The 22,417-nt window shown below is 34.4% G+C and overlaps 1 protein-coding gene, 1 long non-coding RNA gene and 1 pseudogene across 3 annotated transcripts in view; all 3 read right to left on the bottom strand.

The window, feature by feature from the left end:
* HHLA2 (HHLA2 member of B7 family) overlaps positions 1-22,417 on the bottom strand; it is an 82,015-nt gene that overhangs the window by 23,196 nt on the left and 36,402 nt on the right. For both annotated transcript variants that reach the window (XM_074233796.1, XM_074233806.1), the window contains exon 2: positions 2,794-2,902. In XM_074233796.1, the coding sequence (XP_074089897.1) occupies positions 2,794-2,863 (70 nt within the window). In that variant the 5' untranslated portion in view covers positions 2,864-2,902. The remainder of the gene's footprint in view (positions 1-2,793; positions 2,903-22,417) is intronic.
* Positions 4,721-22,417, bottom strand: part of LOC141521324 (uncharacterized) — a 35,766-nt gene continuing 18,069 nt past the window's right edge. Inside the window, exon 3 of the long non-coding RNA XR_012477899.1 lies at positions 4,721-5,123. This is a non-coding gene — a long non-coding RNA (uncharacterized LOC141521324). The remainder of the gene's footprint in view (positions 5,124-22,417) is intronic.
* Positions 7,225-7,659, bottom strand: LOC141507689 (protein FAM32A-like; annotated as a pseudogene).

The following is a 22,417-nucleotide window of genomic DNA, read 5'->3' as shown; positions in this document are numbered from 1 at the left end:
TTTACATCCTAATGCTCTCTTACTCTTGTTTGATTATAAATTTAAATTCATAAAATTCATAAATCATAAAAATTCATTATGTATCCCATGTTTCCTTAATTTGCTTATGATATCACCAATTATGTCTAAATCATGTACCCATTTTGATCTTATCTCAATATATGGTTTAAGATATTGTCCTGTGTCTAGTTTCAGCCAATGTATTTTCTAGTTTTCCCAGAAAAATTTGTCAAATATTGATTTCTTGTCCCATAATCTTGTATCTTTGGATTTGTCAAACACTCAATCACTATGGTCATTTACTACTGTGAATTTTATACCTAAACTATTTCCACTGATCCACCACTCTATTTCTAAGACAGTTTCAGATTTTTCTGATGTTTACCTCTTTATAATAGTTCGAGATCTAATACTGCTAACCATCTTTCTCCACATTTTATTTTCATTCATTCCTTTGATGTTCTTGACCTTTTGGTCTTCCAGATGAATTTTGTTATAATTTTTTCTAGCGCTATAGAATCATTTTGGTAGTTTGATTTGTTTAGCACTGAATAAGTATAATTTAATTATTATTTTATTATATTGGCTTATCCTACCAATAAGCAATTAATATTTCTTCAGTTGTTTACATCTGACTTGTCAGAAAAATATTTTCTAATTGTGTTCATATAGTTACTGAGTTTGTCTTGACAGGCAGACTCACAAGTATTTTATTGTATCTGTAATTATTTTAAATGGAATTTCTCTCTATCTCCTCCTGCTGAGTTTTGTTAGTAGTGTATAGAAATGATGATGATATATGTGTTTATTTTTATATCTTGCAATTTGGCTGAAGTTGTCAATTATTTCAACTAGTTTTTAGTTGATTCTCTAGAATTCTCCATATAATATCATCTGCAAAGAGTGACAGTTTTTTTCATTGACTATTCTAATTCCTTTAATTTATTTTTTCTTGTCTTATTGTTATAGTTAGCATTTCTAGAATAATATTGAATAATAGTGGTGATAATGGGTATCCTTGCTTCACCCATGATCTTATTGGAAAGACTTCAAATTTATGCCCATTAACAGATAATGCTTGCTTATGGTTTTATACAGATACTACTTAGCATTTTAAGGAATGTTTCCATTTATTCCTATGCTCTTTAGAGTCTTTAATAGGAATAAATGTATTTGTCAAAACTTTTTCTGCTTCTATTGAAAAAATCATGTGAGTTTTGTTGGGTTTGTTATTAATTTGCTCAATTATTCTAGTAGTTTTCCTAATACTGAACCAGTCCTGTATTCTTAGTCATAGTGAATGATTTTTTTATGATAAATTGTTGTAATTACCTTGTATTTTATCTAATATTTTTCCATCAATATATGTATTTTCCATTAGTGTTTGTTAGAGAAATTGGTATATAGTTTTCTTTCTCTATTTTTGATCTTCCTGGTTTAGATTTTAGCAGCATAAAGAAATTTGGTAGGACCCCTTCTTTGCAAAATTCTCCTTGCATTTTCACTGGCAATCCCCCATGCCTAGAGTTCTCTCCTTTATTTCTGCCTCCTGGCTTCCTTCAAGTCCCAGCTAATATCTCATCTTAAATAACCTTTACCAACCTCCCTTAATGCTAATGCCTTCCCCCTGTTAATTATTTCCAGTTTATCCTATGAATATCCTGTATATATTGTGTCATATTTGTATATAATTATATTTTCTTTCCTAAATTTGACAGTTTTTTAAAATCTTTCTGCCTATCCCCATAGCTTAGCACAATTTTAGTACTTAGTATTTAGTTACTTAATATATGCATGTGGACTACTTGATATGCTTAATGACTCTTCTGTATTTTGCATTTAGAAATAAATCTTCCAGAAACAATTTTATTTAATATGATTCTAATATCTGAACTATTTCTATCCTAGAAAAAGATGCTCAAATTAAAATAGTTTTCCCATGTGCTGCAATATGTGTCTATCCCAAGATAATATGAGAAAACACAGGAATGCTGAACAAAAAAATGATAATAAAATGTCAAAATATAGTTTAGGATTAACTTCCAGAATAATCACCTAGACCATTCATCTCAGCTATTGCAAAGGGTCTCTTCCCTGAGTTTCAATCATCAGTACCATACTTTCAGAATGGAGAAGGGTAGGTCATAGCAGCAATAGCTTCAGCAGATGGATAAAATGGAGACTGCTGAGATGGGTCAATAGCTCAGTCACTTCAAGGGGTGGGGCAAGAAATGATTTAGAGCAATAACTTCAAACTCAAATAGAAAGGGTTGAGAGGGTTTCAATTAACTGTGCATGTAGTCACATGTTAACGGAGAGAATCACATATTAACATGATTTATGTTTGACAGTATTTTTATTTATTTTGTTGAATATTTCCCAATTCATTTTAATCTCTTTTAGCTACTTCCTTCCAGAGTAGTTGTCCAAAATTGTGGAGGCACATGTTCTATATCTCTGATTAAGAGATATTCTTTGTTCCAGGTTTTGGTAATCATTCTTAATTCATTTTTCCCAAGAAAGGTATTTTGTCATTAATCTAACTTAACAAACCTTCAAAGAAGGCAATTTCAAAGGATTTTTAGACCAAAAAATATGATTTTGTAATATTTTCAAGTTTACTAAAAAGTTTTTTCATGTTCCCACAACTTCTCAAAGAAATATTTTTAGTTATATAAAATAAAATACATAAGCTTACAAAAAATTCAAGTTATAAAATATTTTCAGAACTATTTAAGAACTATCCCCCCTTCACTATATGATTCTGTCTCCATAGATAGTAATAAAACTTACTATCAAATCCAGTCAGTGGTTGTACAAGAACAGTCAGAAGATAAAGATAAAGTAGTGGTTTTCTCTTCATGACTTCTACAGACTTCGACAGAAATCATTTGTTAAGTTCCTAAAGAAGCAAAGCAAAGCAAATATCTTTTAGAAAGGAATCAATTACTTGATTACAATCTACTGCAATCACCTAACCAGCATTTATTAAAAATCTATTCTATACCAGGGACTATGCTAGCAGTAGCTTGTGTGATCCCATCTTTGATTTGAGAAATCCAAAAGAGTTTTCCCAGATTTTAAATATTCTTCTCCTCAAGAAGTTCTCAAGTCACCATCAATTAAATGATTTACTTTCTTGCCAACCAGATGGTACGATTAGATCAAAATCAATATATTTATTGAAATATTATAATAAGAAAAGTTAGTAATAGAATGTTTCTCTTATTTAACTCAGGGTCCAATTTGCCAGAAATACATCAGGGAAAGAATGAGTGCACATCATTATATAATATGATCTTTTATGAGCAATGATCTGTACAACCATCTTCTGACCTTCACTTTTGCTGACACCTAATTCCAGTCTGCTAAGGTAGAAATATCAAACTCATATAGAAATGAATTCCTGTGGGCCATATCTGGTCAGAGTTTTTTACTTAACATTTTAAACTGAATATTCATTAGGGAAATTGGTCTATAGTTTTCTTTCTCTCTTTTTATGTCCCTGATTTAGACAACATAACTATATTTGTGTGATAGAATGAATTTGGTAGGACTCTTTTACCTATTTTTAAAAACATTTATATAGTATTAGAATTAATCATTCTTTAAATGTTTGATAGAATTCTCTTGTAAATCCATCTGGTTCTAATTTTATTTTCTTTTAGGGAGCTCATTTATATTTCATTCATGTTTTCTTGTTAATATCCATCCCTTTTTATTAAGATTGTCAGTTTTAATGGTATATAGTTGGGCAAAATAGATTCTCATAATTGCTTTAATGTCATTTTCATCTGTTGTGTGTGTATATTATCTTCATTTTTGGTGTTGGTAATTTATTTTCTGCTTTTTCAAAAAGTAAATTAATCACCAATTTTTCTATTTAATTTTTTCTGCAAAAGAACAGCTCCTAGTTATATTACTTTAATTATTAATCTCTTCTTTGACTTTTAGGATTTCTATTTTTGATAATTAATTGGAAATTTTTAATTTGCTCTTTTCCCAATTTTTTAGATTCATGAACAATTAACTTACCTAATCTTTATCTTGTTTATTAATGAAAATGTTCAGAGCTATAAAATTTCTCCTAAGTATTCCACTGGCTGCAAACCCACAAATTTTGTTGCATTTTCTCGTTGTTGTCATTATGGATTGCTTCTATGATTTAGTCTTTGACCCAATTAAATTATTTATTTTCCAATTAATTTTTATTCTATGCTTCAAATGTTTTTTATTGAATGTAATTTTACCTGTATTATGATAAAAAATGTGCATCTAGCATTTTTGCTTTTCTGAATTTGTCTTGTGAGATTTTTATGTGCTAATACATGATCAATTTTTGTGAGTGTATAAGCACAGAATGTATACTCCTTCTATTCCCATTCAGTATTCTCAAGGAGGTCAATCATATCTAACTTTTCTAAAATTTTATTTATCACCTTAATTTCCTACTTATTTTATGGTTAGATTTATCTAGATCTGAGAGAGAGATAAATTGAAATCCTTCATTAGCATAGTTTCAATTTTCTCTTTTCTCCTATAACTCATTTACACTTTTCCTTCAAGAATTTGGAAGTTATGCCATTTAGTGCATGAATTCAGTATCAATATTATATTACTGTCTTTTAGCAAAACATCATTCCCTTGAATATTTCTTTCAGTTAGGTGAATTTTTACTTTTTGATTTGGCTGAAATCATAATTGCTATACCCACCTTTTTATAACTTTGCTTGAACTATAATAGATTATTCTCTATTCCCTTATTAAGTTTTATGTGTTTCTGTTTCAAATATGTTTCATAAACAACCTTTTATTGGATTCTGGTTTCTGATTCATTCTGCTCTCTTCCTCCATTTGATGGGTGAGTTCATTCCATTTACATTTACAGTTATAATCACTAACTCAAGACAATTTTCACTTTATGCAAATTCAGTTCCCTGGCAGGCAGATAGCAGGACTCTTGACAGGTCCTCTCTCTCTGGCTCTTGCTTCTGGTAGGCAGCAGTAGGGTAGCAGTCTTGTACCAAGGGTATTATTCTATTTCCAGGAACTGAAGCTAATCCATCTTTAGGGAGACACAAAGCCATGGAGGGGGCAAGAGTTCCATGAGGGATGGGAAAAGTCTGTACAAAAAAGAATCAGTTATGTATTTTCCTTCTTCATATTCTCTTATATTTATCCTTCTCTTTTTTACCCTATCTTCTCCTCAAAACTGTTTTGCTTATAACCATTGCCTGTCTCACTCTATCTCTTATCTATTTCCTTTCTCTTAATCCCTTCCCCTCCTATTTCCCTGATGGTAAGATGAAATTCTATTTCCTAATGTGTTATTTCTTCCTTTCTTAAACCAATTCAGATGAGAATAAGATCCAACTGCTACCTATTTCCCCAACCCCATGTCCTCTCTGTTGCTTAAGTTATTTGCATGCCTCTTTTATGTGAGATAATTTTCCCCATTCTTCCTCTCCCTTACCCCTTCTCCCAGTGCATCCCTGTTTCTTACCCTTTCAATTTCCTTTTGAGATTCTCCCAATTTGGAGACTACTTTAAATTGCTATAATAGTAATATAAGTCTCTAAAATTGTAGATACCATCTTTTTATAAATATATATATATATATATATTACATATATATATATTATATATTTATAATGTGCATAGTTTAACCTTGTTTACTCCCTTATGTATTTATCTTTTTTATATCTTTCATAATTCTTGTGCTTGAATGTCAGATTTTCTTTTCAAAGGTGGCCTTTCATTTGGAATGTTTGAAAAACCTGTATTAACTGATTTAGAATAATACATGTAGAATATACATAAAGGCAATAATGTAAATGAAGACATCAAAAGAAGACAGAAGAATTCAAAACAAATATAGTGACTACTGATGTTAAAAACACAGGTCCATATTCTTTTTCAAGAAACAAACAACCTATATGGACTAGTTCTGTTAGTCAGTCACTGTAAGAGGAAGTTTGGCTTGGGAGGGGGTGGAGATACTATGACATTTGCGGAGAAGGGAACCAAGGGAGCACATATATCTTTCTTGTGAAGTTAAATGATTGTGTAAAAGGAGGGGACAAAAAGGCAGGATAACAAGAACCAATATAGTGAGGTTCCAAACAGATGAAGAAAATGCACCAGATTGAATCCCAATAAGGGAAATACAAAAATCATAGTGAATGAGACATTGGGATAGGGTAAGGTCAGGTGGGGGTGGAGTAGGAGTTTTAGCCCAGAAAAGGACTATGAATTCATAGTGGGTACCAAGGGCAGAGTTGCAAGAACTGGTACCAAATGACAGCTTTGCCACCTACTTCCTACTTCCATGTTATAGAGCCAAGTCAGAATGAAGAGGGGAATTGTGTTTGGAGTAGGGAATAGTTGAGTCCTGAGTTGTTTCAAGGAGAAAGTTTAGAAGCAGCAGCTTCAGTGTGCCTCAGATCCCAGGGGCAGAGCAGAAGCTTTTAACCCAGTCTGAAGTCTGCAGAGGAAAAACTAGAGCAGAAATCCCCGGCCAAAAGGGAGCCTACAATTCTGTCATTTGGAACCTACAGAGCTTCCTGGATAACTAACATTGACTGAGTCCAGTGAGCCCAGGGAACAACAATCCAACATTATACTGTATGAGACCCCTCTGGTAGCATGGAAGGCTTACAAGCGCCCCTGAGATCCTGGAACCAAACAGGAGAGCAGCAGCAGATCAACCCAGACCTTCTCTCTTTAGAAGTGCATGGAGCCTCACCCTACCATTCTCTCCATCTTTATCTCCATACTTCCCCTTCAATTCAGTCAGCTTCCTCACTAGAAGGTTAGTCACCCACCATCTGAGCATCATAGAAAAGACTGAGTGAAGGGAGATCCTGTACTCATGAAGTCATCCTTTAAACATTGAAACAGCTTTATTATTTTCAAGTAGGAGAGTAATGAAACAATAATTGGCTATAATTAGTACCTTAAAGTCTGTTGGTAACTGCGTAGCAAGGCTTATTTTGTTCTTGTTTATTTGTTTTAAATCGGTGTAGTAAAGGTCATTTTTAGCTCACAGGCTAAATCATACACTTTTCTAGATAAAACATCCTTTATTAGTAAATAAGTTTCAATGATTTTGTATAATTAATCACATTTTTTAACCTGAAAGTCAGAAATATGTCACAAAGAATTTAAATAACATGAGTTATAGTTTAATAATAGCCAACTTGATTACAAAGTCTTTAAAAAGTTTTAGCAGGAAACATCCAAAAGAATAAGAGGGAGGCAGTATTTACAGAACATACCATAATTATCTAGAACAAACAACTGAGTCCTCTTCCTCAGGGTCACAGTCAGCATCTGATTTGTCCAGTTGACTTTGGGGATAGCATTATGTTTGGGGAGAGTGTCTAAATGTCTGTTGAAATCCTCCTGTACCTCTTCATATGCGTTTTGGATGCTTTCTGTAAGATTCTTTCCATTTTCCTCTTCTGCCTCTTTTTTGTAGGAGATCTACACTGGTGTCCACTTGTCCAGACTCCTCTTCTTTTCCTTGTTCTTCTTGCTCATCATGATTTGTTCTAGGATGTTGCTCTTGTCCTTGTCCTTCTTCTTCTTCTGCTTCATTTCACCCAGTTCCAACACTCCTTTAAGCTTTAGGGAATTGCTCTGTACCTGATCATACTCTCATACTGGTGATATGGCCAGTTAAGATTCTTCTTCTTTATTATTACTTGAAGTATTTCCTCCTTGTCTTGGGAGTTTGGAATTTTACATTTGGAATTATAATATTTCTTGAGGTTTTTATTTTGGGTTTTCTTTAAGGAGACGACCAATTGATTATTTCATTTTCCACTTTGTCTTCTGGTTCTAAGATATCTGGGCAATTTTCCTTTATAATTTCTTGAAATATAATTTCAAGGCTCTGTTTTGTTTCTGTTCATGGTTTAAGGTAGACCAATAAGTTTTAAATGATCTCCCCTTAATCTATTTTCCAGGCAGGCATTTTTTTCCTATGAGATATATCATATTTTCTTCAATGCTTTCAGTTCTTGACTTTGTTTTATTGTTTCTTGGTATCTTATGGAATCATAAGCTTCCATTTGTTCAATTTTAATTTTTTAGGAGTTATTTTCTTCAGTGAGCTTTTTGCACCTCTTTTTAAATTTAGCAATTCTGATTTTTAAGGAGTTTTGTGCAACTTTTACCAAGAAATTGGAGTTTTTGTGCAACTTTTACCAAGAATTTAATTCTGTTTTTTTTTATGTTTTTGCAAGGCAAACAGAATTAAGTGGCTTGCCCAAGGCCACACAGCTAGGTAATTATTAAGTGTCTGAGACCGGATTTGAACCCAGGTACTCCTGACTCCAAGGCCGGTGCTTTATCCACTATACCACCTAGCCGCCCTGAATTTAATTCTATTTTAATAATTTTCTTGCATAGCTCCCATTTCTTTTTCAAATTTTCCCTTTACTTCTATCTGATTTAAAAAAATTTTTTTGCTCTTTAAAAAAACTTTTCTTTAACTTTTCTGAGAATTCTTGTTGGGTTTGTATTCTATCTGCATTTTTCTCAGTTTTCTTTGTAGAGATTTTCAAGTCATTGTCTTTTTCTGAGTTTAAGTTTTGAGGTTTCTTGTCACCATAATATCTATTTATGATCAGGTTCTTTGTTGTTGTTACTACTGCTATTGTTTACTCATTTTTCTAGTCTACTTCTTGACTTGGGACTTTGTATTAGAATTGGGCTCTACCTTGAGGTGGGCAGTGAGGTGGCATAGGGGATGACTGGCCTGAATTTCTGTCTGTTATGTCCTCATTCTACTTTCTCAGCTAGATCTGGAGTCTGGTTAGTTCTTAGTGCTTTCAGTATGGTGTAATCCAGGTAAAAGTGTGGTCACTCATTACCCTCCTGACCTTCATGCTGGTCCTTACAGTTAGGATTCCTGCTCCTTTGAGCAAACTCTACTCTCTACCATGGAATTGTGACTCAGAACTGGGTGATAGAATTGTTAAATGGCCTCAAGTCCTGAATTCAGTTCCAGTACAGGAATCCCCAGCAATTCTTCTTGACCAGGTATTTCTGTTGCCCTAAGGTCCACAGTCGGTGCCATTTCTACCATAATGTGTTCTTGGCTAGTCTCCATCCTATTGTACCCACTTTAAAGCCCATAGACCTTTTTCTGTCTTCCTAAGCTGCCCTTGTTAAAAAAAAAAAAAGAAAAACATGACTTATTTCACCTTATGTTTACTTTTTCCTGCTCAGAATTCAATTTGATATTTTCTGTGGTCAATTGAAAAGAGGCTTTGGGGGAGATTTGTCAGTTATAAACTTTCAACCCCACATCTTGATGCTGCCCTTCCCCCATCCATACTGACTTAGAAAACCCACAAATTAACATCTGCTTTTATTTTTATTTATTTATTAATCATTCCCCAATAACATTTTTATCTGGTTCAGGCTACACTCAAGAGTTTTGTGAGCAGCATGCGGTCAAGGGTGCTGTGAGTTTGACACTTCTGGGCTTTCAGGTGGTCACTAAAATTCAACTTTTATTTCCCAAATAAAGTTGGAATCACAACTTTTTAGTTATAGTAAGATCATATATTCTTTCTTCCTTTTTTTCTTCCTTTCTTCCTTCCTTTATCTCTCTCTTCTCTCTCTCTCTCTCTCTCTCTCTCTCTCTCTCTCTCTCTCTCTCTCTCTCTCTCTCTCTCTCCCTCCCTCCCTCCCTCGCTCTCCCTTTTTTGTCTATGTCCCAACAACTATTTGATTTAGGGCTAGCAATTGCCATAATCATCTATGGTTTACCACAAGAACAAAAGGTAAACAAAGAAATCAAAGTTGTTTCACCCAGCCTGCACTCCTGTCTTTATTATATCTGTCAGCAGCAAAACTCTGTACCTTTAGTTTTATTTTTTGTTATTTAGACCTGTCTGACTTCATAACCCCATTTAGAATTTTCTTTTTTTTTGCAAGGCAATTGGGTTAAGTGACTTGCCCAAGGTAATTATTTAGTGCTTAAGATCAGATTTGAGGGGTGTCTAGGTGGCATAGTGGACAAAGCACCAGCCCTGGAGTCAGGAGGACCTGGGTTCAAATCCAGTCTCAGACACTTAATAATTACCTAGCTGTGTGGCCTTGGGCAAGCCATTTAATCCCACTTGCCTTACCAAAAAAAAAAAAAAGATCACATTTGAACTCAGGTCCTCCTGACTCCAGGGCCAGTGCTGTATTCATTGTGCCACCTAGATGCCCCCTAGAACTTTCTTGATAAAGATACTGGAGGGGTTTGCCATTTTCTCCTCCAGCTCATTTCACAGATGAGGAAACTGAGTCAAATAAGGTAAAGTGACTTGTCCAAATTCACACAATTAATGATGATGATTGTTTGTCCTTCATTCTCAAAGAAGACCATGACATCATGATGCCATGAGAAGCACATGAAGTGGATTTTAAATGAGAGGGATGCTGTACTAAGTCACCAAAGTCACTTTTTTCTCCTGAGCCATCTGGGTCCAGTGGCCAGATAAGAATCAGGAGGACTGTAGATGGCCCTGAATTCAGGGCAATCAGGGTTAGGTGACTTTCCCGGGGTCACACAGCTAGTAAGTGTCTGAAGTCACATTTAAACTCAGGCCTTTTTGACTACAGGCCTGGTGCCATATTGCACAATGTAGTTACCCTCACCTAACCAGTGACATTTAAAACAACATTTGAAGTGTGTGAAGATGCTATGAGTCTGCTTTTCAGTGGCTCAAACTTCAAATGATATTCATATGTTTTTTGTAACGGTGGTCTGGATTCAGCTTGTACCACTTTCACGAAAAGGGAAATCAGCAATTTAGCAATCAGCAATATTCCAACACAATCTATCTGAGAGATTGTTTATTAAAATTCCCCCTCCTAATTTTCTTCATTCCTTCTATTCTTAGCTAAATAGTTTTTATTTATACAAGAAATTTTTATTTAAAAATGAAAAAATGTGCATATTATACTAAACTAATTGGTTTGTTGGTTGTCTCTAGATTTTAAAAAGTGATAGAAAAAGTGTTAATAATGCATTTTTTTGGTAAATACCTTTCCAATTTAAACATAAATACAAATTGAGAGAAGAAAAAATTCTCATGTATACAGAAGAACATGAGGAATTCAATTTAAAACAATAAATTTACATTTCAAGAAAACTTATACCAAAAATACTACACATTGTTTTCAAAGCTGCTCAATTTTTCTTTACTTCCTTGTAAATTTTCTTTCATTTTCTGCTGTGCATTTTTTACTTTACTTTTCTCCTCTTTCCCCAAATGCTCTCCCCTGCTCAAAATAAGGCTATAATTAAGCACAGATATTTATATATAGACATGTATGTTTCTATATTTATAAACATACACACCACAAGAAAGTGTCTGCTTATTAGGATCCTTCAAGTCCAGACTTTTCCCCACTTCTTTTCAATTATATTATTCTGCCTCTCTGGAAAGGCTCAAGAAAGAGTGGGAGATGGGGGATGGGGGAATGGGGGACGAGGTTGGGGCTCAACTCCCAGAATACCCAGTCCTCCATAGCTCAACCTCTGCCTCTTGGGTAAGGAGGAAGGGTTCCTGGCTCTGAGAGGCTTTGTGGAACCTGTGACTAGGGGGTCAAACTTGTCATCTGTTTCTTTGAAAGTGGACAGCATTTTCCTTCATAATCCAAATCTTTCCATGTTTTTCTAAGTCAACCAGTTCATCATTTCCTACACTTACAGCAATATTCCAACCCAATCTATCTGAGAGATTGTTTATTAAAATTCCCCCTCCCAATTTTCTTCATTCCTTCTATTCTTGGCTAAATAAATTTTATTTATACAAGAAATTTTTATTTAAAAATGAAAAAAATATGCATATTATATAGCCAAAATTCCAGTCAATTATCTAGCCAATACCCTTACCTTATAATATAGTTTATCTGCTTTCTTTAATAATGCATACTAACCTAAAAATGTGTTCTATATACATTGCCCCAACCACCACCAAAGAATTGTTCAAATACTAAGCAGCACACCCTGACCTTTGGATCATGATCTAGAAACCATGAATCTCTAGATGGTTCCAAAGTATAGTGCTGAAGTTTTCAGCAATTAAATGTGTCTGTAAGGTCTTATCACCAACTCGTCTTTTGATTACTACACTAGTCCACTGGTGGGTCTGCCAGTCTCGGGTCTCTACCCACTCCTATCCATTCTCTCTATATATCTAAATGTATACATACACACACACACACACACACACACACACACACGTGTGTGTGTGTGTGTGTGTGTGTGTGTGTAGATAATGGTCATGTTTTACCTCCATATTGCCTCCAGGAGCAAATACAAAATTCTCTGTTTGGCATTTAAAGTCCTTCACTACCTGGTTGCCTCCTAACTTTCCAGTCTTCTTATATTCCCCAACATTTACTCTCTGCTCCAGTGATCACTGTCTTCTTGCCAGTTCTCTGACCAAGACATTGTACCCCTTGACTTCGGGCATTTTCTCCGACTGTGTTCCAGGCATGTGTTAATAGAATGCTCCCCCTTCTCTGCTTCCTTTCTGGAAATCTCAGCTAAAATTTTACCTTCTCCAGGAAATCTTCTTTAACATCTCTTAGTTCCAGCACTTTTCTTCAACTAATTATTTTCCATTTTTTCCTAAATCTAGTTTGTTTTGTATATATTTGCTTACTTGTTATCTCCCCCATTGGATTGCAAGCTCCTTGAATGCCAAAGTCAAAATAACTGTGCATATCCATAATCCCCTGATATTGAGGGAGTCTGAGGCTTGGTATTTCTTGAGCCTGGGAGTTTTAACCTGGAACCAGGCTAAAGACTATCCAGTATATGAATTCCTTTCAGCTCCTGTATTGTAAAGTCCTAAGAGGGGTGGGGAGGGTCTGTGCCAAGCTGACTAAGAAACGTAAACCAACCCTTACTGCTATTCATTCATTTCAGTTGTGTCCAACTCTTAGTAACCCCATTTGGAGTTTTTTGTTTTGTTTTGTTTTGTTTGTCAAAGTTACTAGCATGGTTTGCTATTCTTTCTCTGCAATTCTTTCTCTAGATCATTTTATAGATGAAGAACCTGAGACTGATAGAGTGAAATGATTTACCTATGGTCACATAGCTATCCACTGTGCCTCCTAGCTGCCCCCAAACTAACCCAGATCAGTATAAATAAGCAAATAAAAAATTAATACATAGATATACTGATAGATAAATTAATGAATAGGTAGAATGTACATAGATAGATGATAGAAAAATAAATGGGTGTCCTAAAACCCTGTTTATCCTCCTATGACCTAAATTTGCAAGTTCAGCACAGTGGGTTAAATCACAGCCTAGGAACTACCCAAGATCATTCATAGATGAGATTGGAAAGATGATAAAAACTTAATGGAAAACTGAAGAGATATGCCAACTTTTCTAGGTTGTGTCTATGAGATATGCCAACTTAGCTGTGTTGTGCCTTCCTTGTAAACTGAGTGGAAGTAGCTCATTTAACCCAATTCAATTTGATTCATCATTTACTAAGTACCTAGGCTCTGCAAAAGTTGTAAGAGGCAATTAGTGAAATAAAGACAGAAAAGAGAACTGACACTCTACTTTAAGGTAGCTAGTGGACCAGCAGCTGGAGTCAAAAGACTAGACCTCAAATCAGACACTAGCTGTGTGATCTTGGGCAAGTTGCCCAATCTCTGCTTACCTGTTTCCTCAACTATAAGAAGGGGACAACAAAACACCCACTTTGTAAGGTTATTGTGAAGATAAAATGGGATGATTTTTGTAATGCCTGTAATAATGCAAACATCATACTCATGCTTATTTCCTTCCTCTTCCTCCTTCCTTATACCTGTGGCATGAGGAATTTTGGCTAGATAAATCTAAGATCTTTTTTAGCTCTAAAACTTGGCTATTGGGTGTGAATATGTGGTGTGGTGTACGATGTGTGTGTGTGTGTGTGTGTGTGTGTGTATGTGTGGTGTTCAGGGAAGTGAATGTGCCACAAGGAAGGAAATACCATAACATCAGTCAGTGTTCCTTTGTTAACAGAAACACCAAAACTATATGTTTAGCTTGCATGTTATTCTCCTTACCTCACACACTCCAACTTTGCCTTTTCTCCTGCAATTCTTAATTGACATCTGATGGCTAAAACTAATAATTTAATCTCTCTTCTCATTTAAGATTGACAAATCTTTCAAAGTCACTTTTAGCTAGTACAAAGTAAATGCTGTGATGGTTCTTTCTAGCAATCAGGACCCTGGGCAAAGGGTATCATTCAAAAGCTGTATCCTCTACCATCTCCTATTACATTCCTGGGTTCTTCTCTATCTAGTCTAGGATATTTATGGCTTTAAATTTATTTTTAAAAACTAATTAATTAATGGTTTTCAATTTAATTTTTCAAGGAGTGAGACAACTAAATAGAATAATGAATAGAGTGCTAGGCACTATGCTATCTAGAGTAAATGAGGAATCATTTTGAGGGGTAAACATAATAAGATTATATTCATCTTTTAAAAAAGCAGTTCAGTGAAAAAACTCAGGAAAGGAAAAAGATATAAAGAGAATTAGGATCTTTGGAAAATCTCAGGGAAAAATTGGGCAATTCAGTCTCCAGAGTAAGTAAAAAAGAAGTGGGTTTTTTTGTTTTTTCTTTTTGCAAGGCAGTGGGGTTAAGTGACTTGCCCAAGGTCACACAACCTAGATAATTATTAAGTGTCTGAGGCTGGATTTGAACTCAGGTCCTCCTGACTCGAGGATCGGTGCTCTATTTACTACACCTCCTAGCCACCCCATGCAAGTAGTAAAGAAATGGCAAAAAATTAGTTCTCATATTCTAAACCTCAGCCAGAAAACACCTGATCTCATGCTAAGCAGAGAGATATGACAACTAAGCGCAGCACCCATTTAGAATACAAATTTACTTGTAGAGTATTAGGAAGAGGAATGGCATAAAATTAAATTCAGTATACCCCTAAAATAGTGAAAACTACTGAAGGGGAAAACTAAACCATAAAAAATTTGTTGTGAGCCCTAAACCTGATAATCCCAAGATCACTCATAGATGAGATTGGAAAGATGATAACAACTTAATGGAAAAGTGAAGAGATTTGCCAACTTGGCTATGATTATCTATTATGACCATCAGTAGCAATGAAATGGTCATATCTAGACTCCAAAATTTTATGCAGTAAAACATTAATGTTTTATACTGATCAAAATATAGCATTCCAGCGATAGTTTAGCTGTTGACTACTTTCATTTCTTACCAAGCCTTAATCAACTGAATGGATGTTGCCTCAGACAAACTGAGACCTGAGAAAGACCTTAGATTATAAATACTGAGAGTGGAGTTGAGGTGATAGAGAAAAGTCAGAAAGTTGCCTGTCCTTTCTCTAGTTTTCCTCTGAAACAATGCAAATCAAGATTCTAAATGAATTCCGGAGGGACAGAACCTACAAAAAGGTGGAGTGAAACAATTTCCAGTTTTAGATAACTTAAAAGGATTTCTGGAAAGGTCTATCTCACTTGGGTGAAAGAGGGCACAGCTCAGCACAAGTGGTGTCCTGACAAGTTAGCAAGAACTCTTAGCCACAGCACAGATCATCAACTGAGACCCCTAGGTCCTGACTCAACAGACCAGTAGCATAGCTAGCCAGTTGTGAGGCCTCCAGCTCCAGTGCAGAAGGCAAGCTGCCAGTCCTGGAACTGAGGGCATGACAGGCATAACTAGGCCTGGCCACTCTAGCTCAGTGGGCAAGCTGTCAGTACCTGATGCTGTAACAGGGACTAGACCCCGCCCCCTGCATAAGAAACTTGGAACAGTATCCTCTGAGACCCAGGAGCAAAGTTCAACCTTAAAAGGGGCAGGGGCAGCTAGGTGGCGTAGTGGATAAAGCACCAGCCTTGGAGTCAGGAGTACCTGGGTTCAAATCCGGTCTCAGACACTTAATAATTACCTAGCTGTGTGGCCTTGGGCAAGCCACTTAACCCCATTTGCCTTGCAAAAAAAAAAAAAACCTAAAAAAAAACAAAAACAAAACAAAACAAAGCCATGAAATAGACAAAATAGAAAAATAGGGAGAATGAGCAAAAGATGGAATCATAGAAAGATACTGATCATAGAAAGTTACTATGATGACAGGGAAGATCAAAATACAAACATATTAAAATGCCTATATAGAAAGCTTCAAAAGGGAAAAACCTCAGAAGAACTCAAAAAGGATTTTTAAAAATTCAAATAAGAGAAGCAGAAGAAAAATTGGGAAAGGAAATGTGAGTTGTGAAAGAAAGGTCAACAGACTGGAAAAGTAAGGAGAAAAATTGACTAAAAAATAGAATTGACCAAATGAAAAAGGATGTAGAAGAAGTAACTGAAGAAAATAATTCCTTAAATGGAGACATCAGGAATTAGTCAAACAAAATCAAAAGAATTAAACAAAATAAGAAGAAAATGTAAAAATACCTCATTGGAAAAACAACTGACCTGAAAAATAGATCTTGAAAAAGACAATTTAAGAATAAAGGAGGAGAGGATGGACCATGGGGGAAGACTGGTCAGATATAACACATTTTCTTTCTTACTTCTTGCAAGGGGCTGAGATTGGAAGGCGTGCCCAGGACCATGGGGCCAGGCGGATGCTGGGTTTACGGGGTGGTATGGAGGCTCAGGGCTTCTTGTCTTGGCCTCAGGACTAGGGATCTGTCTGCTGAGCCAGTCAAAGACCCTACGGCAGAGTCAGAGTGAAAGGAGAGAGAAAATAGAGTACATGGTAGTGGAGAAATAAGAAAGGAGGGAGTTGCGATCAGCAATGGCGATGGTGGAAAAATATGGAAGTAACTTTTGTGATGGACTTATCATAAAGAATGTGATCCACCCATGACAGAGTTGTTGGTGTTGGAACAAAGACTCAAGCACATTTTTTGTTATTATTATTATTTGGGGGAGGGTGCAGGGCAAATGGGGCTGGATGGCCTGCCTGGGTGGTGATCTTTGGGTGTCTGGGGCCGGATTTGGACCCAGGTGCTCCTGGCTCAAGGGCCAATGCTCTGTCTGCCACCCAGCCACCCCTACTATTATTATTACTATTTTATTTTATTTTGGGTCTTTTTTTCTTTTTTTCTTTTTGGTTTTTGCAGGGCGGTGGGGATCAGGTGGCTTGCATGTCACATGGCTGGGTGATTGTTGGGTTTACCAGGTTGGATATGGACTCGGGTGCTCGTAGCTCCAGGGCTGGTGCTTTGTCCATTGCACCACCTGGCCATACCTACAATTATTACTATTTTTTTTTTATTTTAATTTTTTTATCTCCCCTTTACTTTTTTTCACCCAAGCAAGTCTATCTATATTCATGGGGGAGGAGGGGTATTTTGTTTACTTGTAAACAAGAATATTTTATTAATGTAAAAAAATACATTTGTACAAAATGAGAATAAAATAAATTTTAAAAAAGATTAAACAGTTTACATCCATATGCAAAAAGATGAATTAGTAACCCTTAATTACTGTATTTCTATTAGGATCATTAGAAGGAGTACACTAGTCAGAGGGTGTGGATATAAGTTGATTTTGATTTGGTGACATAAAAAGGGGTGATAAAAAAGATTGCTCTGAGAGAAGAGGAAAGGGGGAGGCAGAATAGGGTAAATTGTATCACATGTAGAGGTCTAAAAGTGTAGAAAAAGAAGGGAGGGAGGGAGCACTGGTTGAATTTTGCTCTCAACAGATTTGATTTAAAGAGGGAATAACAGACACACTCAGTTGGATATAGAAATTTTCTTACCCCATAGGGAAATAGGAGGGAGAGGGGAAAAGAATGAGGAACAAATAGAAGGGAGGACTGATTGAGTGAGGTGATGATGGCCAAAAGCAAAACACTGATGAGAAGGAAAATGTGAAATGAAAGTAAAAAGCATAAATTGAGAAAAATAGGATGTAATCATAGCTGTGAATGCAAATGGAATGAACTCCCCCATAAAATGGAAGCAAATGGCAGGGTAGATTTAAAACCAAAATACTGCAATATAATTTTTTTATTTTAGATTTTTGCAAGGCAATGGGGTTAAGTGGCTTGCCCAAGGCCACACAGCTAGGTAATTATTAAGGGTCTGAGACCGGATTTGAACCCAGGTACTCCTGACTCCAGGGCCGGGGCTTTATCCACTGCACCACCTAGCTGCCCCTGAAATATATTTTTTACAAGAAACATATTTAAAGTAGAGATACACATAGAGTAAAGGTTAAAAGAGGGAACAGAATATGCTTCAGACAAAGTAAAAGAAACAAATGGTTGGGGCATCAATTCTGATTTCAGTCAAAGGGAAATCAAAAATAGATCTAATGAAAAGAGATAAGGAAGGAAACTACAAGTTGCTATAAGGTACTATTAAAAAATGAAGGAATATCAAAACTACACATATATGGATCAATTCATACAGTATCTAGATTCTCATAGAAGTTAAATGAGTAACAGGAAAAAATAAACAGTAAAAACTATACTTTTGAGGGACCTCAATTGCCTCCTCTCAGAACTGGATTAACCACAAAATAAATAAGAAAGAAAATAAGGAGATGAATAGAATTTTAGAAAAGTTAAATTTGATAGACTCTGGAAAAAATTGAATGAGGATAAAAAGGAATATACCTCTTTTTCAGCAGTACAGGCACCCATAAAAAAGGTGACCATGCATTAGGGCATAAAATTCTCAGAATCAAATCTAGAAAGGCAGATATATTAAATGCATTTTTTTTCAGATCATGATGCAATAAAATTATATGTAATAAAAAGCCATGGAAAGATAAATTAAAAATTAATTTGAAATTAAATAACCTAATGCTAAAGAATGAGTGAATCACACAATTCACTCAAAAAATTACAATCAATGATTTAATCAAAGAGAATGACAATAATGAGACAACATACCAATATTTTTGAAATGCAGGCAAAGCAGTTTTTAGGGAAATTTTATATCTCTAAATACTACATGGATAAAATAGAGAAAGAAGAGATTCATGAATTGAGCATACAACTAAAAAAATCTAGAAAAAGAATAAATAAAAAATCCTCAAATAAATATTAAATTAGAAATTCTTAAAATCAGATGAAAGATTAATCAACTCAAAAGTAAGAAAACTATTGAACTAATAAATATACCTGGTTTTCTGAAAAAATAATAAAATAGATAAACCTTGGGTTAAAAGAGAGAAGAAAAATAAGAGTGAATTTACCACCAAAGAAGAGAAAATTAAAGCAATAATTTGGAGCTATTTTACCTAAATGTTTGCCAATAAACCTAACAATGTAAGTGAAATGGATAAATAATTACAACAATGTAAATTGCCTAGATTAACAGAAGAAGAAATGAGATATTTATAACCCCATTTTAGAAAAAAAAAAAGAAATTAAATGAAGCTATAAATAACCTCCTTAAAAAAATCTCCAGGTTGGGGTGGCTAGGTGGCTCAGTGGACAGAGCACTGGCCCTGGAGTCAGGAGTACCTGAGTTCAAATCCGGCCTCAAACAATAATTACCTAGCTGTATGGTCTTGGGCAAGCCACTTAACCCCATTTGCCTTGCAAAAAAAAAAAAAAGAGAGAGAGAGCAAAAAAATCTCCAGGCTTAGATGGAGTTACAAATTAATTCTACCAAAAGTTTAAAGAACAATTAATTTTGATACTATATAAATTATTTGGTAAAATGGATAAGGAAGGAGCCCTATCAAAAAAATTTTATGATGCAAATAAGATGCTGATACCTAAACCAGGAAGAGTCAAAATGAAAAAGCTGATAGTACATTTTCCCTAAAGAATATAGATGCAAAATTTTTTAATAAAATATTAACAAAGAGATTATAGCAATTTATGCCAAAGATCATATACTATGACTAGGTGGGATTGATACCAAGGATTCAGAGTTGATTCAGTATTATGTAAAACTAGAAGCATAATTGACCATGTCAAAACTAACACAAATTGTCTGATTATCTCAATAGGTGCAGAAAAAGTTTTTTGACAAAATACATCACTCATTCCTATTAAAAATACTAGAAAACATAGGAATAAAGAGAATATTTCTTAAAATGATAAGCAGTATCTAACTAAAACCATTAAATATTATTATATAATGGGGGTAAACTAGAAACTTTCTCTATAAGATAAGGGGTGAAACAAGAATACCCATTGTCAAAACTGTTATTCATTATTGTACTAGAAATGTTAGTTTTAACAATAAGAGAAGACAAAAGAAATTGAAGGGATTATAAAAGGCAATGAAAAAACAAAACTCATTCTTTGCAAATGATGGCATAATTAGAGAATCAACTTAAAAAACTACTTGAAATAATGAACAACTTTGGCAGAATGGCAGGATATAAAATAAACTCACATAAATCATCAGTATATATATATATATATATGTGTGTATGATACATACATATATATATATATATATATATATATATATATATATAAAACCAACAAAGTCTAGCAGCAAGAGATAGAGGAAATTCCACTTGAAATAACTCTAGACAAACATGACTAATATAGAAATATGTTAAACACAATTGCACATGTATAACTTTTACCAGATTGCTGCCATGGGGAAAGGGGAAGGAAGGAAGGATGGTAGAAAAATGTGGAACTCATAAATTTGCAAATGGATAAATGTTAAAAACTACCTCTTCATGTAATTTGAAAAAAATTAAAACTAAAAAAATTAATTGGGAAATGTTTAATAAAATAATAAAACAAAAGTGCATAAAAAATTTAAATGCTGGAGTACTGGTTTAAAAAAAATAACTATGGAGGAGTCCTGAGAAAAGATGAACAAGAATTGAACAACTGGAGAAGGTATGTATATGTTTCATTGTACAATATTTGGAAGAAATACCTTTATGATTAAAATGCTAAAATCATATAAGTGAAAGCTTATATTAGAATAGAATGATAGTCTATGAGTAAGATTGGTTAATAGTCATTTGGGGATGAATATTTACTATTACAAGTTAGAATGAAAGAAATAATACTTGATAAATAAAAAAGCATGAAATATTTTATGGTTTAAAACAGAACATAGAGAGAATTAGTATACTATTTTCAATAATCACTTTTATGAATTAAAAGCATTCAAGCCACAAAATTATGGACAGACTCTATCCTAGGTGTTTTTGGAGACAAATTTAATAGTTGCCTGCCTGAAATAAGCCTAACAACTCTGTCAATGCCACGTTAATAAGGATCAACTGATAAAGTGAAGATGTGGTACCTAAGTGAAGTTTGAAAAGGTAGAAATTTTAAAGTCTCTCTAGAATGATCCCTACAGTCTCAATCCTTTTTTTATTTTCAAAAAACTGAAAAGTCCATTAAGCCTAAATACATCATTTCATCTAGGAATTCTCCTAAATTTCAAAAGGTATATAATGGCATTCAGAAATTTAAATAAAAGAATCCTTCTAGCTTACTGCTTTATAGCATGTAGATTGTCTAAGAATAGCTAAGCAATATATTAAGGTTAGTCATAGAGTTTATGGTGCCCATGTTTGTTCAAAGAGTAATGTTACTGTTTTGCTATATTAGTTGATTGAATATTTGCTCTTTCTTTTGCATCTCATATCGTAGTACTAACTACTTTATGTAGTCATGTATATGTTTACTTTTATGATTATGAAATATGATCTATGAAATGAATGTTTATGATTCATCTCTCATTACATCTTGCTATCTGTTAGAGTTTAATGACTGATACTTAGATAACTTTACATGAAAATATTTACAGACCCAATATGGAATTTGTACAAGAGAATGAAACTTAGGATTAGAGATAGGGGTGGGGCTCGATAGGAGACTGTCTAATAGTTCACTTAAATAATTGATTTGGACTTGGTATTGTTGCTGTTATAATACTTTTTCTTTTAGCGAGGTGTGTGTGTGTGTGTGTCATGGACCTTTAGCATTTTGGTGTGTGATGGACTCCTTTGGCTGTATGGTAAAGCCTAATCCCCCCCCCAAAAAAAATACAGTTATCAAAATATTTTTTAAAAAATCCAAAAAAAGAAACAGAAACCAAGTTCATGAATTCTAAGTCAAGAATCCCCGATCTAGTGAGACATCTAAAGCAAAGGGATTAGGTTATCTTAATCCTGATTTTGGTCTCAAAAAATATTAGATCAGGTTCCTTAGACAAGCTTTCTCTTTAACACAGAGCTAAGAATCTTCAGGTCCAAGAGATTATTACATTTGGATAGACCTTGAATAAGAGTATTCTTTTTTTTTACTATCCCTATTCAATTAGCTAACCTTTATAATAAGTATGCCTAATAGTTCCTTTCCTCCTGAAAGATCTTGGTCTATTGGATTTCATATTCCGTGTCTTCTTTCCCATTTAGAGAAAAAAATAAATCAATTTATTTATACACATCTC

Source organism: Macrotis lagotis, chromosome 1, assembly GCF_037893015.1.
Source record: "Macrotis lagotis isolate mMagLag1 chromosome 1, bilby.v1.9.chrom.fasta, whole genome shotgun sequence".
Classification (NCBI taxonomy): domain Eukaryota; kingdom Metazoa; phylum Chordata; class Mammalia; order Peramelemorphia; family Peramelidae; genus Macrotis; species Macrotis lagotis.
The sequence above is the reverse complement of the archived record's forward strand: the minus strand, read 5'-3'. Positions and strand labels throughout refer to the sequence as shown.